Source organism: Argentina anserina, chromosome 5 (assembly GCF_933775445.1).
Source record: "Argentina anserina chromosome 5, drPotAnse1.1, whole genome shotgun sequence".
NCBI lineage: Eukaryota > Viridiplantae > Streptophyta > Magnoliopsida > Rosales > Rosaceae > Argentina > Argentina anserina.
In genome coordinates, this window is record NC_065876.1 from 24,527,947 (window position 1) to 24,544,769 (window position 16,823).

Here is a 16,823-nt window from a genome sequence, read left to right on the forward strand (position 1 = left end):
ACTCAATTTTCACACAAACACATACAGATACACATACACCCACCTACACTCAATCTCCTCCCACACCAACCTCTCCGATCTCACACGGACCACTTACTTTTTCTTTTCTTCGTCTTTTTCCATCTCCGTGTCTTCTTCTCTTTTCTTTTTTTCATAAAATTAAATCTCTAACTCTAAAAACTAAAATATAATTCTTAAATTAGAATAATATATCGCACTTGGATTAGACTCACCAACATTTCACCAAGAAGTTATGTGTGGTCTCCACTCCTCCAGCGAGCACGAGATGTCATGACCGAATTGAGGATTTTCTCATTTGGGATTTCTGGCTTTCTGCGTTTTCTTTCCATCCACCCTCGGTTACATATGTTTGGTGGTATTTTGATGCAGATAATGTAAAACAATCAGTTCAAAAATGTGAATCAGTATTTTGTGTATATTGGTTGAATCCCATTTTTTGTGTACATTGTCAAAAAATTTTTTTTTTACCTTTGATCAAATTTCAAACCCTCCCTATATTACAATTCTAGATCAAGTATCTCCTAAGCACCCTTCCAAAATCCGCCACTGGTGGAGACAATGAGGAGTGAGAGGGAGCTGTCAAAGACCAGGGTTGTTCCTAAACTTTTAAGGGCCTAGCGAAATTTGAAATAAGGCTTACATAGAAATATATATAGATAATCGATATAAAATTTCATTCAATTTGGTGACCGTTTGAGATTTCACAATTGTAATTTATAAAAACGGTTCTAGTTGGACAAATTCGGTTGGTTCATAGATTTAATAATGTTTTGATACCTTAACGATCACTAAATTGGATAAACTTTTATATGGATAATCTAGACATACATACTTAATTACTAAATGGTGGAGATGTGAAAACGTAACAGAAATTATTGAATGGTGGAGATTTGAAAAAGTAACATAAAGTTTTTGGGTTTTGAGTCCGAGTCAAGTAAAACTAACAGACTTTTAATTTGGGTTTTTTTTACAAGGGAATGTGTATTTTTTGGACTTTGGGAAACGGGCCTCAATTGCATCAATAATGTTAGGCCAAACTCAATGTTGGGGTCCTATTGATCATCCTTTGTTTCATCGTCCTTTCGATCTAATTGCTTTTGAATAAGGATGAGGGCCACGCGTTGACATATAATCAGCAAATTTATCTTGAAATGATACGAGTTTATACATACATTAGAAATTATAATTTATATTTTAACAAGTATTACTCATTGGAATAAAATCGTCTTGTACGATTGTATCCATCTTCTTTTGCACATTTTCATTATGTAACATGAGAAAAGCTCATAAAAGCAATGAAAATCAGCTTACCCTTTTTTTTTCCTGATGAACAAATGAGCTTAGCCCATATAGTTTCAACTATCACAAGACACGGAAAAATCAAGCAACTACGAACTCCTTCCCATTGAGTTCGGAGTTAGCAGGCTCCTATTAAGCGGATGAAATAACTAAAATGTTTGAACACACTTCGCTATTTAGTGCTTGTTAGAATACATTATTCTAGTTGATACTGTTGTTCTTATCTTAATTAGTTTTCTCACAGCATATTGTAATTTGAGGTGGGGCACCATTTTACACATATTTATTATTCACTAATCTATATTTGGAAGCAGCCTCATTAATCATTTTGCAAGGTCTATGTTATTTTTTTAGTGGTCATAAATGAAGAACACTGATGTGAAGAAAATCATGATTAGAGAGAACGCAACCGCTCCTCTAGGGCTTGGGTTCTGGCATCGTGTGGTCGCGTTGCGATGGAAGCAATTTCTTGGAATTGTAGAGGACTCAACAATGATCGTGTTGTTGAGGCGATGGTGACTTTGATCCGGTATAAAAAAAAACCCTCCATTATCTTTATTCTTGAGCCTAAGGTTGAGGATATGGAGTATTTGATTAGGGTGAGGATGGAAATCGAGTATGGCAATGGTGAGGCGTTCCCTAGCGACGACCAGTCTAGTGGTGTTGTGCTATTTTGGAAGGATGGCAATGGTTAGGTTTTTTATTGACGTCGAGGTTCATGGTGTTGGTGCGGGGGTCCGTTGGTACTTCACAAGTTTCTATGGACAACAATCGGCAACAGAGCATTGGAGGTCGTGGTAGATGCTTCGAGATTTGTGTGGCGTTTCATCCCTACCATGGCTGGTCATTGGGGATTTCAACGAGATTGAGTCGTAAGAATAGAAAGATGGGGGAAACCCTAGATTTGCTAATCAGATGTTCTGATTCGTTGAAGTTTATGGGGAATTGGAACTCATCAATCTTGGTTTTCTGGGAGCTCACTTCACATGGTAAGGATGAGGTGTGCGGTGCCAGCTAGGTCATGCAGTAGCTACTCCCTCGTGGATTGATATTTTCCCTCATGCTACTTGTCTCCAATTCATGGGGATCATGTGCCTTTTCTTCTTGGGGCGTATGATATGGAACCAGTGAGAGCTTAAAGTAGACTGCGAAGGTTTCATTTCGATTCCTTTTAGGCGACGCATGCTGCTTGTGGTGATAAGGTGGAGGTGGGCTGGACATGCATTACTTTGAACATTGGCGGAGGGAGACATTTGGGCATCGTTCGCACCAAATTGAACATATTAATGTTCGACTTTAACAATTGCTGGACCTACCTATGACACCTGCGTTTCGGGTGGAGCATGCTGAGTTGTCTTTGAAGCTTGAGGCATTATTGGAAGAGTTACGTTTGTACTGGAAGCAACGTGCAAAAGTTCAATGGTTAACGGAAGGAGATAAGAACGTGAAATACTTTCATCGTAAGGCCTCTAATCGTCGAGCTACCAACCGGTTGGTGGGTTTGTTTGATACTCAAGGAGTTTGGCAAGACACGGAGTTGGGTATGGAGTCTATGATTTTAGATTATTTTACGAATATGTTCCGTTTTGTTTCGATGGATTTGCATCGAATGCATGCAAAGGTTAATCAGCTAAGGCCGTGCGTGACAACGGAGATAAACAGGGAGTTATTGGCTCTTTAATCTGATGATGAGATTAGGGGTGTGTTGTTTCAAATGTATCCAACTAAATCTCCAGGGCCGGATGGTATGCCTCTTGAATTATTTCAGAAAATATTGGGGAAATGTAGGTAGCGATATTTGTAGTGCAGTTCGGCATTTTTTTTATCACATGACGGTCAAGAATGTAAATTTTACCCATGTGTGTTTGATTCTGAAGGTTCGTAACCCTACTTAAGTTGCTAATCTACCTCCCATTGCATTATGTAATGTCTTGTATAAGATATGTTCGAAAGTGATCACTAATAGATTGAAAGATTGAAAAGGCATATGTCGATGATTATTTCTCCGTGTTAGAGTGCTTTCATTTTGTTGATTGCTAATGAGGTGCACATTATGTTAATATTGAGCGTAGGGAGGAGGTTATGTCTTTGAAACTCGATATGAGTAAGACATGTGATCGTATGAAGTATGTGTTTCTTGAGGCGGTGTTAGGCAGCTTGGGCTTTGACAACCACTGGATTCGGTTGGTTATATAGTGTGTTAGTATGGTTCGGTATGCTTTCTTCGTTAATGGCAAACCATGTGGTTCTCTAGTGCTGACCCGTGGTCTGAGACAGGGTGATCCTTTGTCACCTTATTTGTTTTTGTTAGGTGTTGAGGTGTTCTTTACTTTGTTATCTGCTATGGTGTAGAGTGGAGCTTTACAGGGAGTGGAGATTTTCCTTAGTCCACCAGTGATTAATTATTTGTTGTTTGTTGTGATAGTCTGTTATTTGGGAAGGCTAGTGTGCAGGCTAGGAATGTCGTGGCATTCAGGAGGTGTTGCAGGAATATGAGGCTGCTTCAAGTCAGAAAGTTAATTTTTTGAAAAAAGTGATATTGTTTTCAGTAAAAATATTTATGTGGAGGTTCAAGATCGATTAGTTTCTATTCTCGGAATTGGTATTGTGGGGAAACATGAGATGGTGAGAAGTATTTGGGTGTTCCGACTATTGTGGGTCGGAACAAAACATAAACTTTTTCATACATCAAAGAGCAATTGTCTACTAAGTTGGAGGGTTGGCAAGGTAAACTGTTAAGTGGTGTCGGGCGAGACTTACTTATCAGGGTTGTGGCACATGCTTTACCTGCATATTCTATGAGTTGCTTTCTTCTTCCTAAAACATTTTGGCATACTTTGAACCAGATGTGTGCGAAGTTCTGGTGGAGCAGCAAACAAAATTAGAGGAAGAGTCATTGGATGTCTTGGGACAAGTTATTTAGACCTAAGGAGGATGGAGGTATGGGGTTTCGTGTTCTTTATGCTCACAATTTGGCGTTATTTGTCAAGTAGGGATGGCGGGTTGTAAAGCAATTGAATTCTTTGGTTGCTAGGCTACTCAAAGCCAGGTACTTTCCAGTTTGTGATTTTTGGATTGCTCCAGTTGCATCTAACCCTTCTGCTTGTTAGATATGTATTTTTGAGACTCGAGATTTATTAGTAAACGGAACCAGATGGCATGTAGGAGATGGCCACTCTATCAAAGCTTTTTCTGATCTTTGGTTCCCCCGGCCACAAGACTTTAGACCTGTGAGGTATTTTACTTATGTCTTGGATGCAAAAGTTAGTGATTTTAACCTTTCGAACAGGGAATGAGATCGATCTAAATTGGATGCAGTGTTTGATTATCCTGATGTGGCAGTTTTTCTTTCTATTAAGCTGAGTTCTCAGCCTATATATGTGTATAACGATAATCTGAAAACAAAGAAGAATTCAGACACGTGTACAAAAAAAATGTGATTTATTGAATATCAAGCGCGAGGTTACAATCTTTGTCAACTCCTTTGATTCTATCTCCGTATATGACTTGGCTCAAGGGTGACGTGCACTTGATCTTGAGAATTTGAGTTTGATTTGGATTTAGATTTGATGAAGAATGAACGATTTGACCGCTTGATGATTCTTCGTGGATTTGACGATCTTCGGGATTTGTCGAGATCTTCGTGGATTTGATGATCTTCGGGATTTGTCGAGAGTGATCTTGCTCAAGTGATTTTCTCTCTTCTTCTCAAGTCTCAAAAAATCCTCTCCCTTCTTTATGTTGAAGGAGGTATTTATAGTGTCAAAGTTTCTATGTTGTAGAATATTTTAATGACACTAAAATAATAAATTCCTTAATTGTATAATTAAATCAATATGTATTTTTCGATTAATTTAAAATTAGTTATTCTCATAACTAAATTAAACAAAAAATAATTGACTTAATTATATCCGTTAAGAAATTTATTAATTTAATCAAATGTCCGATTACCATTTAGAATCGTTAATGACATTCAATTTTCCGATTTAAGTCGGAATCACGTAGCTTCGGTTATGATTATCCGTTTATGTGTTGACACAAATTTTATTCGGGTTCGCACCGACTTTGTTGACTTCTGGGCCACGTGTGAAATTTTGTCGGGCCCTGTATCGATTTAATCATTTAACGAATATAATTTACTTCATTAAATTTTATGTATCTACAATATGACAAATTAGTTTGGCATTATGATAAGAGAGGAAGGTTTTCTATGAAGTCAGCCTATATTTTAGCAATGATACTGGATCTGGTTCTGTTCAGACTGCTGATTCATGGTTATGGAAGAAGGTGTGGTTTGCTAAGATCCCATGGAAAGTAAAAGTGCATGTGTGGAGGGTATGTTCCTCTATATTGCCTATTGTTGCAGCTTTACATTCTATAAGGGTGTATATTGATCAGGGTTGTATGTTCTGTAATGAGGAGAATGAGACGGTGGAGCATATTTATAGGGATTGTTGGTTTATCAAGGAACTGTTGAAAAGCTTTCCCGAGTTGAGGTGTATGTTTACAGTTCTAGTGCACCCAATGTGTATGATTGACTGGATAGCAACGTGTTTTGTGATGCTTAATAAAGAGAGTTTTGGTCTTCTTCTTATTGTGATTTGGTGGGGGTTGGAAAGAGAGGAATGAGAAACAACTTTCTTGTTCTAAGCTCTTTTACCATATTCGTAACTTTATGGAGGTTTAGAAGAGATGTCAGCCTCTTGCTCGGGTCCAAGGCCATGTGGTCCGACCGTGGGTGCCTCCACCGTTGGGCTAGCTCAAAGCTAACTTAGATAGAGCCTTTGACCGGATTAGTCAACGAGGAGGAGTTGGGGTTGTGATTCGGGATGCAGAGTCCTCTATGGTGGGTGGTGTGTGTTTTCCGGTTAGCCATGTCATGGAGGCAGAGATGGTAGAGGCTATGGTTGGTAGTGCGGCAGTGTAGTTAGGGGTCGAATTTAGACTCCTTTGTCTTTTGAGTCGGATTGTTTGATGGTGGTGAAGGTAATTCAAAGTGAGGAGGAGGATGATTCAGCTCTTGGTGCAGTTATTAGGGACATCAGGTCTTCATTAATTTCTTTACATTCTTCTATGTTTTCTCATATTTCTCGTGATGTCAATACTTTAGCTCATAAATTTGAGGAGTTGGTTTTCCAGTCTAATGTTTCTTATCGTTAGTACCTAGGAAGCACAGAAACGTGCCTACACCCACGTTTCCCGCTTCTGAAGCGGAACCACTCCGGAAACGTCCGGAAACGCTCGGAAACACCCGGAAACGCGGTGGAAACGCGAGTTTCCAAAAAATAAATGTTTTTTAATGTTTTTTTATTTTTTAAATGAAAGGCTAGACCTAGTTTCGTCGAGTCAAATGACTTATTTTCGACATATTTTTGACCTCCCGCCAAGTCGCCGACCCTCCTTCTCTCTTGTTAATACCTAGATCTCTCATTATATTTGTATTATTTCGAATGTTGAACACCAAGTTATTTAAGTTATTTGAGATTTTGAGTTACTTAAACTAAAAATTTGTTATTATATTTATTTTTTGTATAATTTATATATATTTTATTTCGATGTTTACAAAACATACCCGCTTCCTAAATTTTTTGAAAAACACGCTTCCGCGTTTCCAAACGTTTCGCTTCCACGTATCCGTACCCGATTCCGTGTTGCCTAGGTTAGAACGGGGCTCTCCCTATTGACCAGTGACTTTTTGACTAAGTTGTTCTTTATAAAATTTCCTATCTTTCACAACAACAAAAAAACACTGATGTGAAGGTTGAAGAGGCTTTCATCGTGATTCACATGAAGCAAATAGTCCAAAGTCCTGCATTCATGATATTTTGATAGATCATTGAAGGGTATCTAAGATTATTGTCATAGATTCATTTTGTTGCTTTCCTAGTCATAGGAGGCCAGCCAGGATTGTGACTTCTTGCCCTCTCTCTGTCTATAATACAACTTATTCTAAGCATCCCACAAACGACAACTCAAGCAACGCAAAATTATGTCCCGGAATTTCTACAATAATTTATCCACTTTGTCACACCTCACATAAACTTTATATTATGTTTGTCAAAAACAAAACCTTGTATCTATACTATTAATAAAGTAAATTGGCTCTATCAACCGAAATGCTTGTGAAAATAGGTTAACACCCTCACAGTATATATTAATTAAAAATTTTGTTTAATGATTATGGGATAAAAATATAAATAACAAATTTAAAACATAAATGAAAATAGATTATAATCTCCTATTTTGCAGATAACTTTCAAGCTACTATTGTAAAAGGTGGGAAGTTATATTCACACTCATCATGTGTGTTGATGGCTAGTTATGATTTAGCGTTAGATGCTCTTCGTGTACTTTTCCTATTTTCTTTGCTGAAACATACATCTTGCCCACCTGATAAAAAATAGTGTGAAACACATGCAATCCAATTGTAATTAGATTTAACATCTTCCATTTGTAGGCATTCATGCAGGAAAAAAATAATCTGGCTTGGTATTAGAAGTGCATTTCAGATTTCTCATTTCCAGAGAGTTTCATAATTTAAATAAATTAATGAATATAGTTATAATAATCATTTATATGTAAAATAACATCAAACAAATTGGCTTCAAGGGGTTGAATTTTTGGTAGATTCTCTTTAATTGGTTGCAAGAACATTTTGACATAATCTCTTTAGATGTTGAATATATATAGGAATTTGAATATAATTTTTAAATGAATACCTCATAACGATGACTGATAACTATATCGCTAGGCTATCGGAATATTCTAAATATATCTTGAATTAACGATTTGTGACTTAAACCCTTGGGACATGTCAATAAATTACACCATAAGATTGGTGTAAATAACAGAAAATTCATACGGAGTTGATGCAGACTTTTGGACGGCCGGAGTTTTTATTCCCAGCCGGTGACAGGTGCCACTGGTGACAACCATCAAACAATTCAACAGTGTATATTACGGCGTCGTTTAGCTCTCACCAAACAATTAGTTTATTACACATTTAGCCTTTCGGTGCAATCAAATATTTTCTGGCAATTAAGGACAAAACTCCCCAAAAATATTCCAAACCGACGTTTACCCCTACTTCCAAATTCCAATCATGATTTGCCACACGTGTCCAATCATTAAGGTAACTACCCTTCCCGCCTTTTCTCTTTTCCCCCGTAATTAACCCCAAACCACAGGGGTATTTCCGTATATCCACTCACACATAACACATTATTATTATTTCTTCCACTTCACACCTCACCTCACCTCACCTCACTATGACTTCATACCTGGCCTGTCGAACCCCGCGGCCTAACGAAACCGCCACCTTTCCTCCCTCTCTTCTTCTTCATTTCCCAGAGAACAATTATTCCAATTCTAGAGAGAGAAACTCTTCCAGAAGGTTCGAGTTTCTAGAGAGAGAAATTGGCCTCGCCGGAGATGCCTACGCCAGAAGCGGACCCGGAGCGCCACCACCACCGAGGTCGGACCACCAGACCTGCGGCGGCGGCGGTTCGGCCGGCGAGGCCGTCGCTCCGGCAACTGCTCCGAGTGGCCTCCGTTGCCTGCGGAATTCAATTCGGCTGGGCTCTACAGCTCTCTCTGCTGACTCCCTATGTTCAAGAGCTCGGAATCCCTCACGCTTGGGCCAGCGTCATCTGGCTCTGTGGGCCGTTGTCCGGTCTGATAGTCCAGCCCACGGTTGGACACATGAGTGATCGGTGCGCGAGTCGATTCGGCCGGCGGCGGCCGTTCATCGTCGCCGGGGCGGCGTCTATTGCCGTCTCGGTTTTGATCATCGGCCACTCCGCCGATATCGGGTGGCTGCTCGGAGACCGCGGCGGCTTGAGGCCTAGAGCTATCGGAGTTTTTGTGTTCGGGTTTTGGATTCTGGACGTGGCCAATAATATGACCCAGGGGCCTTGTAGAGCTCTACTTGCTGATCTCACTGGTATGAACACTTTGAACTTCAGATATATTATTTAAGGGAATTATTTTCTAAATTTAGGTACTGATAATACAAATTTTGGTATTATTTGATTGTTTTTGGATGACTTTTTGTAACGGTTTTGAAGATATTTTGTTGTAGTGCTAAGTTTTGTTCTTTAGTTGAGATATTTTCGTTATGTATTTTTGTATTTAGGCAATGAAGATGTAATTTGATTGTTTCTCAATGAATTTTTGTAACTGTTCTATAATATATTTGTTAGGGTGTGCTATATTTTATACTATTAATATTAATTAGTTATCATATAGGTACGGTTTTTTTGTTTTGTTGACATCTACATTAGCATTAAACTTATCTCAAATATTGACAAGTAGTTAAGTACATGTTCAGCTCTGGATTCTGATTATTGAAGCGTACACGAATCAACATGCCAAAGGTAGGAATTAGTTGCTCGAGTGACATCACGGCAGGATGATGCCAGTGAGTAGATAATACAGCTGGTCAAGTCTTGTAATGGCTAATAGCAGTGGCGGGCCTAGGATCCGAATGGAGGGTGGACTTGAATTTTGGCCGAAGGCCAAATTTTTTTTTTTCAATTACAGTTTTACAACCATATTAAGTATATGAACTTCAAATAAACGGGAATGAGTCCTTAAATATAAAAGTTGAAGGATATTTAAACATCAAGGACAAGTTAGAAAACCCAACAAAATTTTCTTTGCAATTTCAGATTCAATATAGGGGAGTTCTTAAGTTTTTTATATGATTTAAGAAGGAGAAAACTAGAAATTAATAGAAATAGTGGAAAAGAATTAAAACAACAAAGGTTTAGCAGATTAGCAGTACGTTAAGTAGGAGTATATTTTATTGTTTTGAAGTCCAATGGCTAGTTTTTTTTTTTGCCACCACAAATCTGGGTGGACTTGAGTCCACTCTCTCATGTACTTAGGTCCGCCCCTGGGTAATAGATTGAACTGCTTATAGAAAGCATTCGGCAGCTGTTCTTGTTTGCAAGTTTATTATATTTCAAAATTCTGACTTAGCATCCATATCGTGAGCATATAACTTTGCCAGAAACACATTCTTATTGCTGAGTAGTCGACCTTGCCCCCTAAGCTAAATTATGTATGATGCTGACAAAGATGTTGTAATTAACTATTTAGACTGTCTTGCCGATGCACCTTATGACATGACTCATTGGTGTCTGCTAATTTCAAGAGTTATCTCAAACCAGATTTTAACAAGTTTTTATTAGAACAAAGGTAGTCCATCTTATTTGCACAAGTTATTGAGGTGAAAAAGGGAGGGGAAGTTACTTGCTTTAGACAAATTATATGAAGAATATCCTAGACATCATTAGAAAACCATCTGCACTCATAGGTCTCTTTCTCCAGGGGTATGGTTATTCAAGGGTGATAGAAAGTGGTTTCATACTCTCCACATAAACGGAAATGTAAGTTAATATCCTCATTGGTTACAAGTTACCTCTCTCTAGCTTGATATTTAAATATTCAGCATATACTATGCAAGTCAGATAGTAAAATCTTATTGTACTTAAACAACCTCCTGATGGGATTTTAGATTGGAGTTGATTTTTTTTTTGTGGTAGCCGAGTCGAAACAAAACTGTAGGTAGTCTAAAGGTGTTTTGTTGAAGTTCTTGGAACATCCACGTAATTGTCGAGTGAATGTTACACACGTATATGTGTAAATGAATCACTTATAATTGACCAAATATCAGATGCAAAAATTGTGCACTCCTTTTAACTAGATAACAGAATGACACTTTTTATAAGCTGAAAATTACAAACTACCGTTTGAGTAGGAAAGTGCCATTCTTGTACTACGCAATAGTTCCACCTTTGTCTTCCGGCAGCTTATGGTACAGTCACCAATTTGGTAGTCACTTTACCATGATAGTAGTTGTGGAGTGGAATTATTTGTTTGGGGGGGGGGGGGGGGGGGGGCTGGCTTTGTGCATTGGGTTTAAATGGTGTAAAGGGATACTATCTAACATCAGACTGCCTCCGCTTTTATTTGCACTTATGATAATGTCTTGCTAGTTTTATCAACTAAAGGCTTAATTGTGATAGGTTAAGTTTCTTTTTGGCTTTGATTTGGATTAGCTGGCGTTGTTTGTGCATTTTGACTTCTATATGCTACACCGCTACGGCTTGTTAACCAATAATAGGTGTTTGCTAGTGTGGTCATAGTAATTTATTCCTTTACCGTCAATAATTTATTTCTATACTTTCGTAACTAATGACTTATTGCTTGACAAGAGTTTTGGGTTATCTAGCACATAACTTTTTCATTTTTTTTTCTGAGAGTTACCTAACACATAACTGAGGCTTCTTGTTGCTGAAGATATGCAAATGTATAGCAAAATTTGCTTCCATAACAACAGAAATGCCTTTTCTTCTCATGATCCCTGAGCTATTATGAGTTTATAAAGAGCATGATTAATAAAGGCAGCATGTTTGATGTGAAATTAAGTTCAAGAAGATAAAACAGAGCCACAGGCAACACCAACACAATCCATCATCCCCAAGTCATTTTAACTAAATTTGTTGATGGTATTGTTAATAGGCATCACAGTTTTGAACTTTGCAAGTCTTCCTATTATAGTATTATTGCTACCTGAAATTTCCCTATTGTGTCCCCAGCATCGCGATGAGACTTGATAATCTAATTAAATACTTAATATGCCTGTTTTTTCTTAGGATTTATGATTGGGTTTACTATTGTACTAAACATAGGCATAAGTCCTAGATGAACAGATCTCCAGGCCAACTTTTGCACAGAGACTGTGTACAAAGATACATTGTGTGTTTTACTAAGTTGTTGTGGGTCCAAACTTCAAAAGTCTGTATAGATAGGAGTTGATAGTTAATGTTTGCAACAAGTTACTTATTCTCCCTTAATGTAGAACACTTCATTGATTAGAGAAGATCGATTAATGGAGAGAAATATATAGATGCTTGGTCCCTTGAATATCACAGTGTGAGAACTCAAAACATTATCAAGTCAGTAACCAACAAACTTGCATTTTATCTATCAACCCAACACCCAAATGCACTTAAAGAACAAACATTAAGAATAAATAAGTAAATAACCAATAGAACTTACTGTTTTCATGATTTCTCTCTTGTTAGGAAAGGACCATCGAAGAACTCGAGTTGCAAATGCATATTTCTCTTTGTTTATGGCTGTTGGCAATATTCTTGGGTATGCAACTGGAGCATTCAGTTACTGGTACAAGGTTTTCCCGTTTACACTTACATCCGCGTGCGATGTTAACTGTGCAAATCTCAAGTCTGCATTCATTATTGATATAGCATTCATTGCACTTACAACATATTTAAGCATATCAGCGGCTCATGAAGTACCTCTGGGTTCGAGCGAGAGAAATACCCCTTTTGCTGAGGAAGGGCCAGGGCATTCCAGCCAAGCTGAAGAAGCTTTCCTCTGGGAGCTGTTTGGGACTTTTAGATATTTTTCAGCATCTATATGGTTAATCCTTCTTGTTACTGGTCTAAACTGGATTGGGTGGTTTCCATTTCTTCTGTTTGATACTGATTGGATGGGTCGAGAAATTTATGGCGGCGAGCCAAATGAAGGGAGAAACTACAGTGATGGGGTTAGAATGGGAGCTCTTGGTTTGATGTTGAACTCAATTATGCTTGGTGCAACTTCTTTGCTAATGGAGAAGCTTTGCAGAAAATGGGGGTCTGGTTTTGTTTGGGGGATTTCAAGCTTTATCATGGCACTTTCCTTTCTTGCAATGCTTGTTATTACATTTGTGAACAAGAGTATTGGCCATGATTCACCTCCAACTGGGATTGTGATAGCTTCACTGGTTGTATTTGCGATTCTTGGAATTCCATTGGCAGTAAGTTCTGTTTTCTCATTTATTTGGAAATATTTGTTTCAGGAAATGATGCGTAAAAGGTTAATAATATGGAGAGAAATAAGAAAGAAAAAAAGAGAATCATGTCGAGGAGATTATCCATTTTCTATGCTAGTATAGAATAACTTATGGAATATGAAATGCCTCAAATTAATAGTTCTAGGGCAAACAGAGTGTGAAAAATCATCTATCATTTTACATCAAAACTATTGAGAAATACTTGCGAAGAAGACATAATCTTCTTTTTTCTGTCATTAATAATATGCCTTGGGTATCAAATTGGGGCATTACCTGTAAAAATAACCTATTTTTTTAACTTTTGCAGATCACGTACAGTGTTCCATACGCCTTGATTTCTTCTCGTATAGAGTCTTTGGGACTTGGCCAAGGTAATTTTGGTTCAAAATGTTGAATCGTGACTTCGTTGTATGTATTCTTATGCTTGTGCTTCGTTGTTGCAGGCTTATCAATGGGTGTACTGAATCTGGCAATCGTGGTACCACAGGTATGGCTAATTTCCTCGTGCAATGAACTTCTGTCTGTTGTTCAGAAAAGATATAATTGTTGTTGAATATGTGCACAAAATATCAGTTTAGAGTTGTAGGAAAGATATCTGGAACTAAATATAGTTACAGTAGAGGATTATAAACGTCTTCAAAATTTAGAGTTGTATTAATGCTTCTTTTTCTTTTTTTGGGGAAGTTTCAGTGCATTCGTAATCTATATACAGAGCTAGGTCCTTTTCTTTGTATTCCTTTCCCCTTGCAGCTTCTTTAACTGCCCAGCGCATCCAGTCACGTTTTCAAGATACAATTAATATTATGCATCCTATATTTGATAATACCTCATCTTACAATACGCTATGTTATCCATAAATGACTTATATATTTCAGAAAGATACATAGCTAATGATAGGACTGATAAAAATTTATTTGAAAGGTTTAGTCTCATAGTCATATATGATCCATGCTCTTGAACCTGTTTCGGTGTAGCAACTGTTTTAAATTGTTAGCAAAACTTGTTCATAAAGTTGTTGCTCGTGTATATATGTTTGAGCTCGTACCAGTTTTACCACCCTGTTTTCTTCTTCTTTTTGTTAAACAATGAATATTTAATCTCAAGCCTCATAACACAGAATGATACTCCACTTTTAATTTTGACAATGTGCACAAATATCACTTTCAAGCTCTGCACCTTTTTTTAAAGAGAATTAGAGGGGGAAAAAAACCTTTGCATCTTCACGTTCACTATTGTGGTTTGCCATGAAATATCAGTTTCAAAGATGTGATGGTTTGAGTTTATTTAGAACTGACCTCAACTCCTCAAGTTGATTGTCAAAGTAAAATTTATTTACTGCTATGCGAAAAATGACCTGTAATCATCTATCCATGTGGGGAAATATACCTGATTGAACTCCCATGTACTTCTTAGTTCTTGGAGAATGACAAGTTTTCTGGTTATATGAGGCTACTCACTTACAATATTATATCCTTTTTATATAGACCGATTTTGGTTATGAATATTATTTTGGTTTTTGGGAACAGGTCCTGGTATCCCTGGGAAGTGGACCATGGGATCAGCTATTTGGTGGTGGAAACTCTCCAGCCTTTGCGGTTGCAGCAGCTGCAGCCTTAGCAAGTGGGCTGGTGGCCATCTTGGCTATTCCACGTTCTATTCCGCAGAAGCCTAGAACTTTCACATGAGGTATTTTGTTGTATCTACTTTTTACACAACTTTGTCACACAGAAGATACAAAACCTCCATAGTTAGTGAGAATTTGTAAATATCTTCTCTTACGTCCTAGATAATCATCAATACAGTCAATTTATTTTTACTAGAAGTTCCATTAGTCCGGATTTTTTTTTTCATTTTAGGTACTCCAATAATTGAAAGGCCTGGCAGGAATTGACATAGAGCTGAATATCTGTGTGGAGTGCTTCCATTCAGCAAATCATACTTCTCAATTCTACAGTATTTTGAATGAGGACTGTCATGCTAGTGCACTCTTATGGAATCCTTTTGTTGGAATCATAATCTCAATTAGGCATCGTGCCCCAATTTCACAATGGGTGGTGCTGCCATTTTCAGAAGTGTGATGGAGGTTTTTAGAAGTGTGATGGTACAAGTTGGTCCAAAAAAGCGATGGAACGCTGGCTACACAAGTGTATGGATATGCGTACGCAAATGGATTGATGTAATAGCCATCACTAAGTTCTTGGTTAGACAAGTTATCAACAATTAGTGGAGAATTTCTGAAATGAAAATCAGTCCCATCTGCTGGATTGTGGCAAATTGCTACGGAAAAGTAGGTGAAGCCTCAGCTGTAGGATTCGGAAATTACTTGAAGAGCAGTTCCCTACCAAGTACCAACCATAATATGTTTCTGCTTTTCGGGAATTTGTCCTCCTGAAAATATCATTTTCTTTGGGGTAAAGTTGATTTTGAGTTGGTGGTTAAATTATGAGGTATTGGAATCTCATGCGTTTTGTGCATGAATTTTTAGTTATGTATGGTGAATGTGCTTAGTGGCCAACAGTGAATATGTGAAATGTACTGATTGAAACCTTGATGGAGACATCTCTTTTATTCTCTGATTTGCTGTTTTGAAAGCTTGGGTCATTTTATCTGATACCTTTCTATGTATTCTCTACCATTTTCTCTTTGTTTTTCTATTGTAGATTACCATACTGTTAAGTCATTTTAATCTTCCTTTCTTGTCTGTATCCGGACTCTTGGAATAAGTTCTTGCGTTTTATGCTCTTATTAGTATCCATCTTTTGATGTTCCCATGCACTGTTTTCTCAGAGCACCGAGAAGTTTTATAGAAAGGGAACAAAAATCTGTCTTTTCGATACCGTACCGTCCGTCTATATATGAATGCTCCAATCACAGATGACGGGAGAAAGGAGGAACATTCCCTTTCCAGGCTAGCATGTAAGTAGGATTATTGGCTCACTGGGTATGAATACCAAGTACACAGATGGAACAAGCGAGGCTTTTCCAGCGGAGAGATTATGGCATTTCGGCCAAAGTAAATTGTTCCAACAGATTAAGCATCAGCCTTTTTCTCGAAAGGTAAGGAAAAGCTTGACGAGAGGGATGGGAGGAATTTGTGAGAATTTGTTCTTCGTAATTGTAGGAGGAATATAATCAATCCTGTTGTTGATGTCAAATTCCAACAAGGTCTTGTCAATGCAATCCTGTTCCCAATACTTGCACATCTTATTTTCTTGTGATGCCAATGAAAAATTCTGGGTGTTGCTGTAACCCCACTACCTCCACAACTTGGGTGCAAAATTGATTTCTCTGCTCTGTTGACATGTGATTCTCGAACTTGTCAATTCTTATTGCAACAAAATTTGTGGGATTAACATTCTGGGTGAGTCCCACTTTACCATTTTTGATGCCAAATTCGAGCTGGGTTCTTTATTTTGGGAAATCCATGTGTAAATTTCCGTTTGTGCATGAATAAATGGCCCGTGAATGATCAAACTTGTATAAAAGATTGGAAATGTGACAGTGGAATATGACAACAAATTACAATAGTCTAAAATTAAATTTCTCTATGATTGGTTTGGTGTGTGTATATGAAGTTGGAAAACTCATTGGTTTTGTTGCTCGACAGACCCCTCTCCCCCTCTCTGTAACCTCATTG

The 16,823-nt window shown here is 37.8% G+C and overlaps 1 protein-coding gene across 4 annotated transcripts; it reads left to right on the forward strand.

Annotated features, from left to right (window-relative positions):
- Positions 1–8,656: 8,656 nt before the first annotated feature.
- On the forward strand, positions 8,657–15,811 carry LOC126796084 (sucrose transport protein SUC4). 4 transcript variants are annotated; one of them, XM_050522846.1, is made up of 6 exons: positions 8,657–9,262; positions 12,414–13,150; positions 13,494–13,557; positions 13,630–13,673; positions 14,713–14,872; positions 15,043–15,811. In XM_050522846.1, the coding sequence occupies exons 1-5, from the start codon at positions 8,752–8,754 to the stop codon at positions 14,869–14,871; spliced, it is 1,515 nt and encodes a 504-aa protein (XP_050378803.1). In that variant the 5' UTR covers positions 8,657–8,751; the 3' UTR covers position 14,872; positions 15,043–15,811. The 4 variants fall into 4 exon arrangements, with proteins under 4 accessions (XP_050378803.1, XP_050378804.1, XP_050378805.1 ...); XM_050522847.1 differs by having other exon boundaries at positions 15,141–15,811; XM_050522848.1 differs by having other exon boundaries at positions 15,257–15,811.
- Positions 15,812–16,823: the final 1,012 nt, after the last annotated feature.

Bases quoted from the DNA above. Each gene is read 5' to 3' on its own strand.
- LOC126796084 (XM_050522846.1), top strand. From the start codon at position 8,752: ATGCCTACGCCAGAAGCGGACCCGGAGCGCCACCACCACCGAGGTCGG. The intron at 13,558-13,629 runs GTAATTTTGGTT...TCGTTGTTGCAG, and splicing joins GTCTTTGGGACTTGGCCAAG to GCTTATCAATGGGTGTACTG. The intron at 13,674-14,712 runs GTATGGCTAATT...TTTTGGGAACAG, and splicing joins TGGCAATCGTGGTACCACAG to GTCCTGGTATCCCTGGGAAG.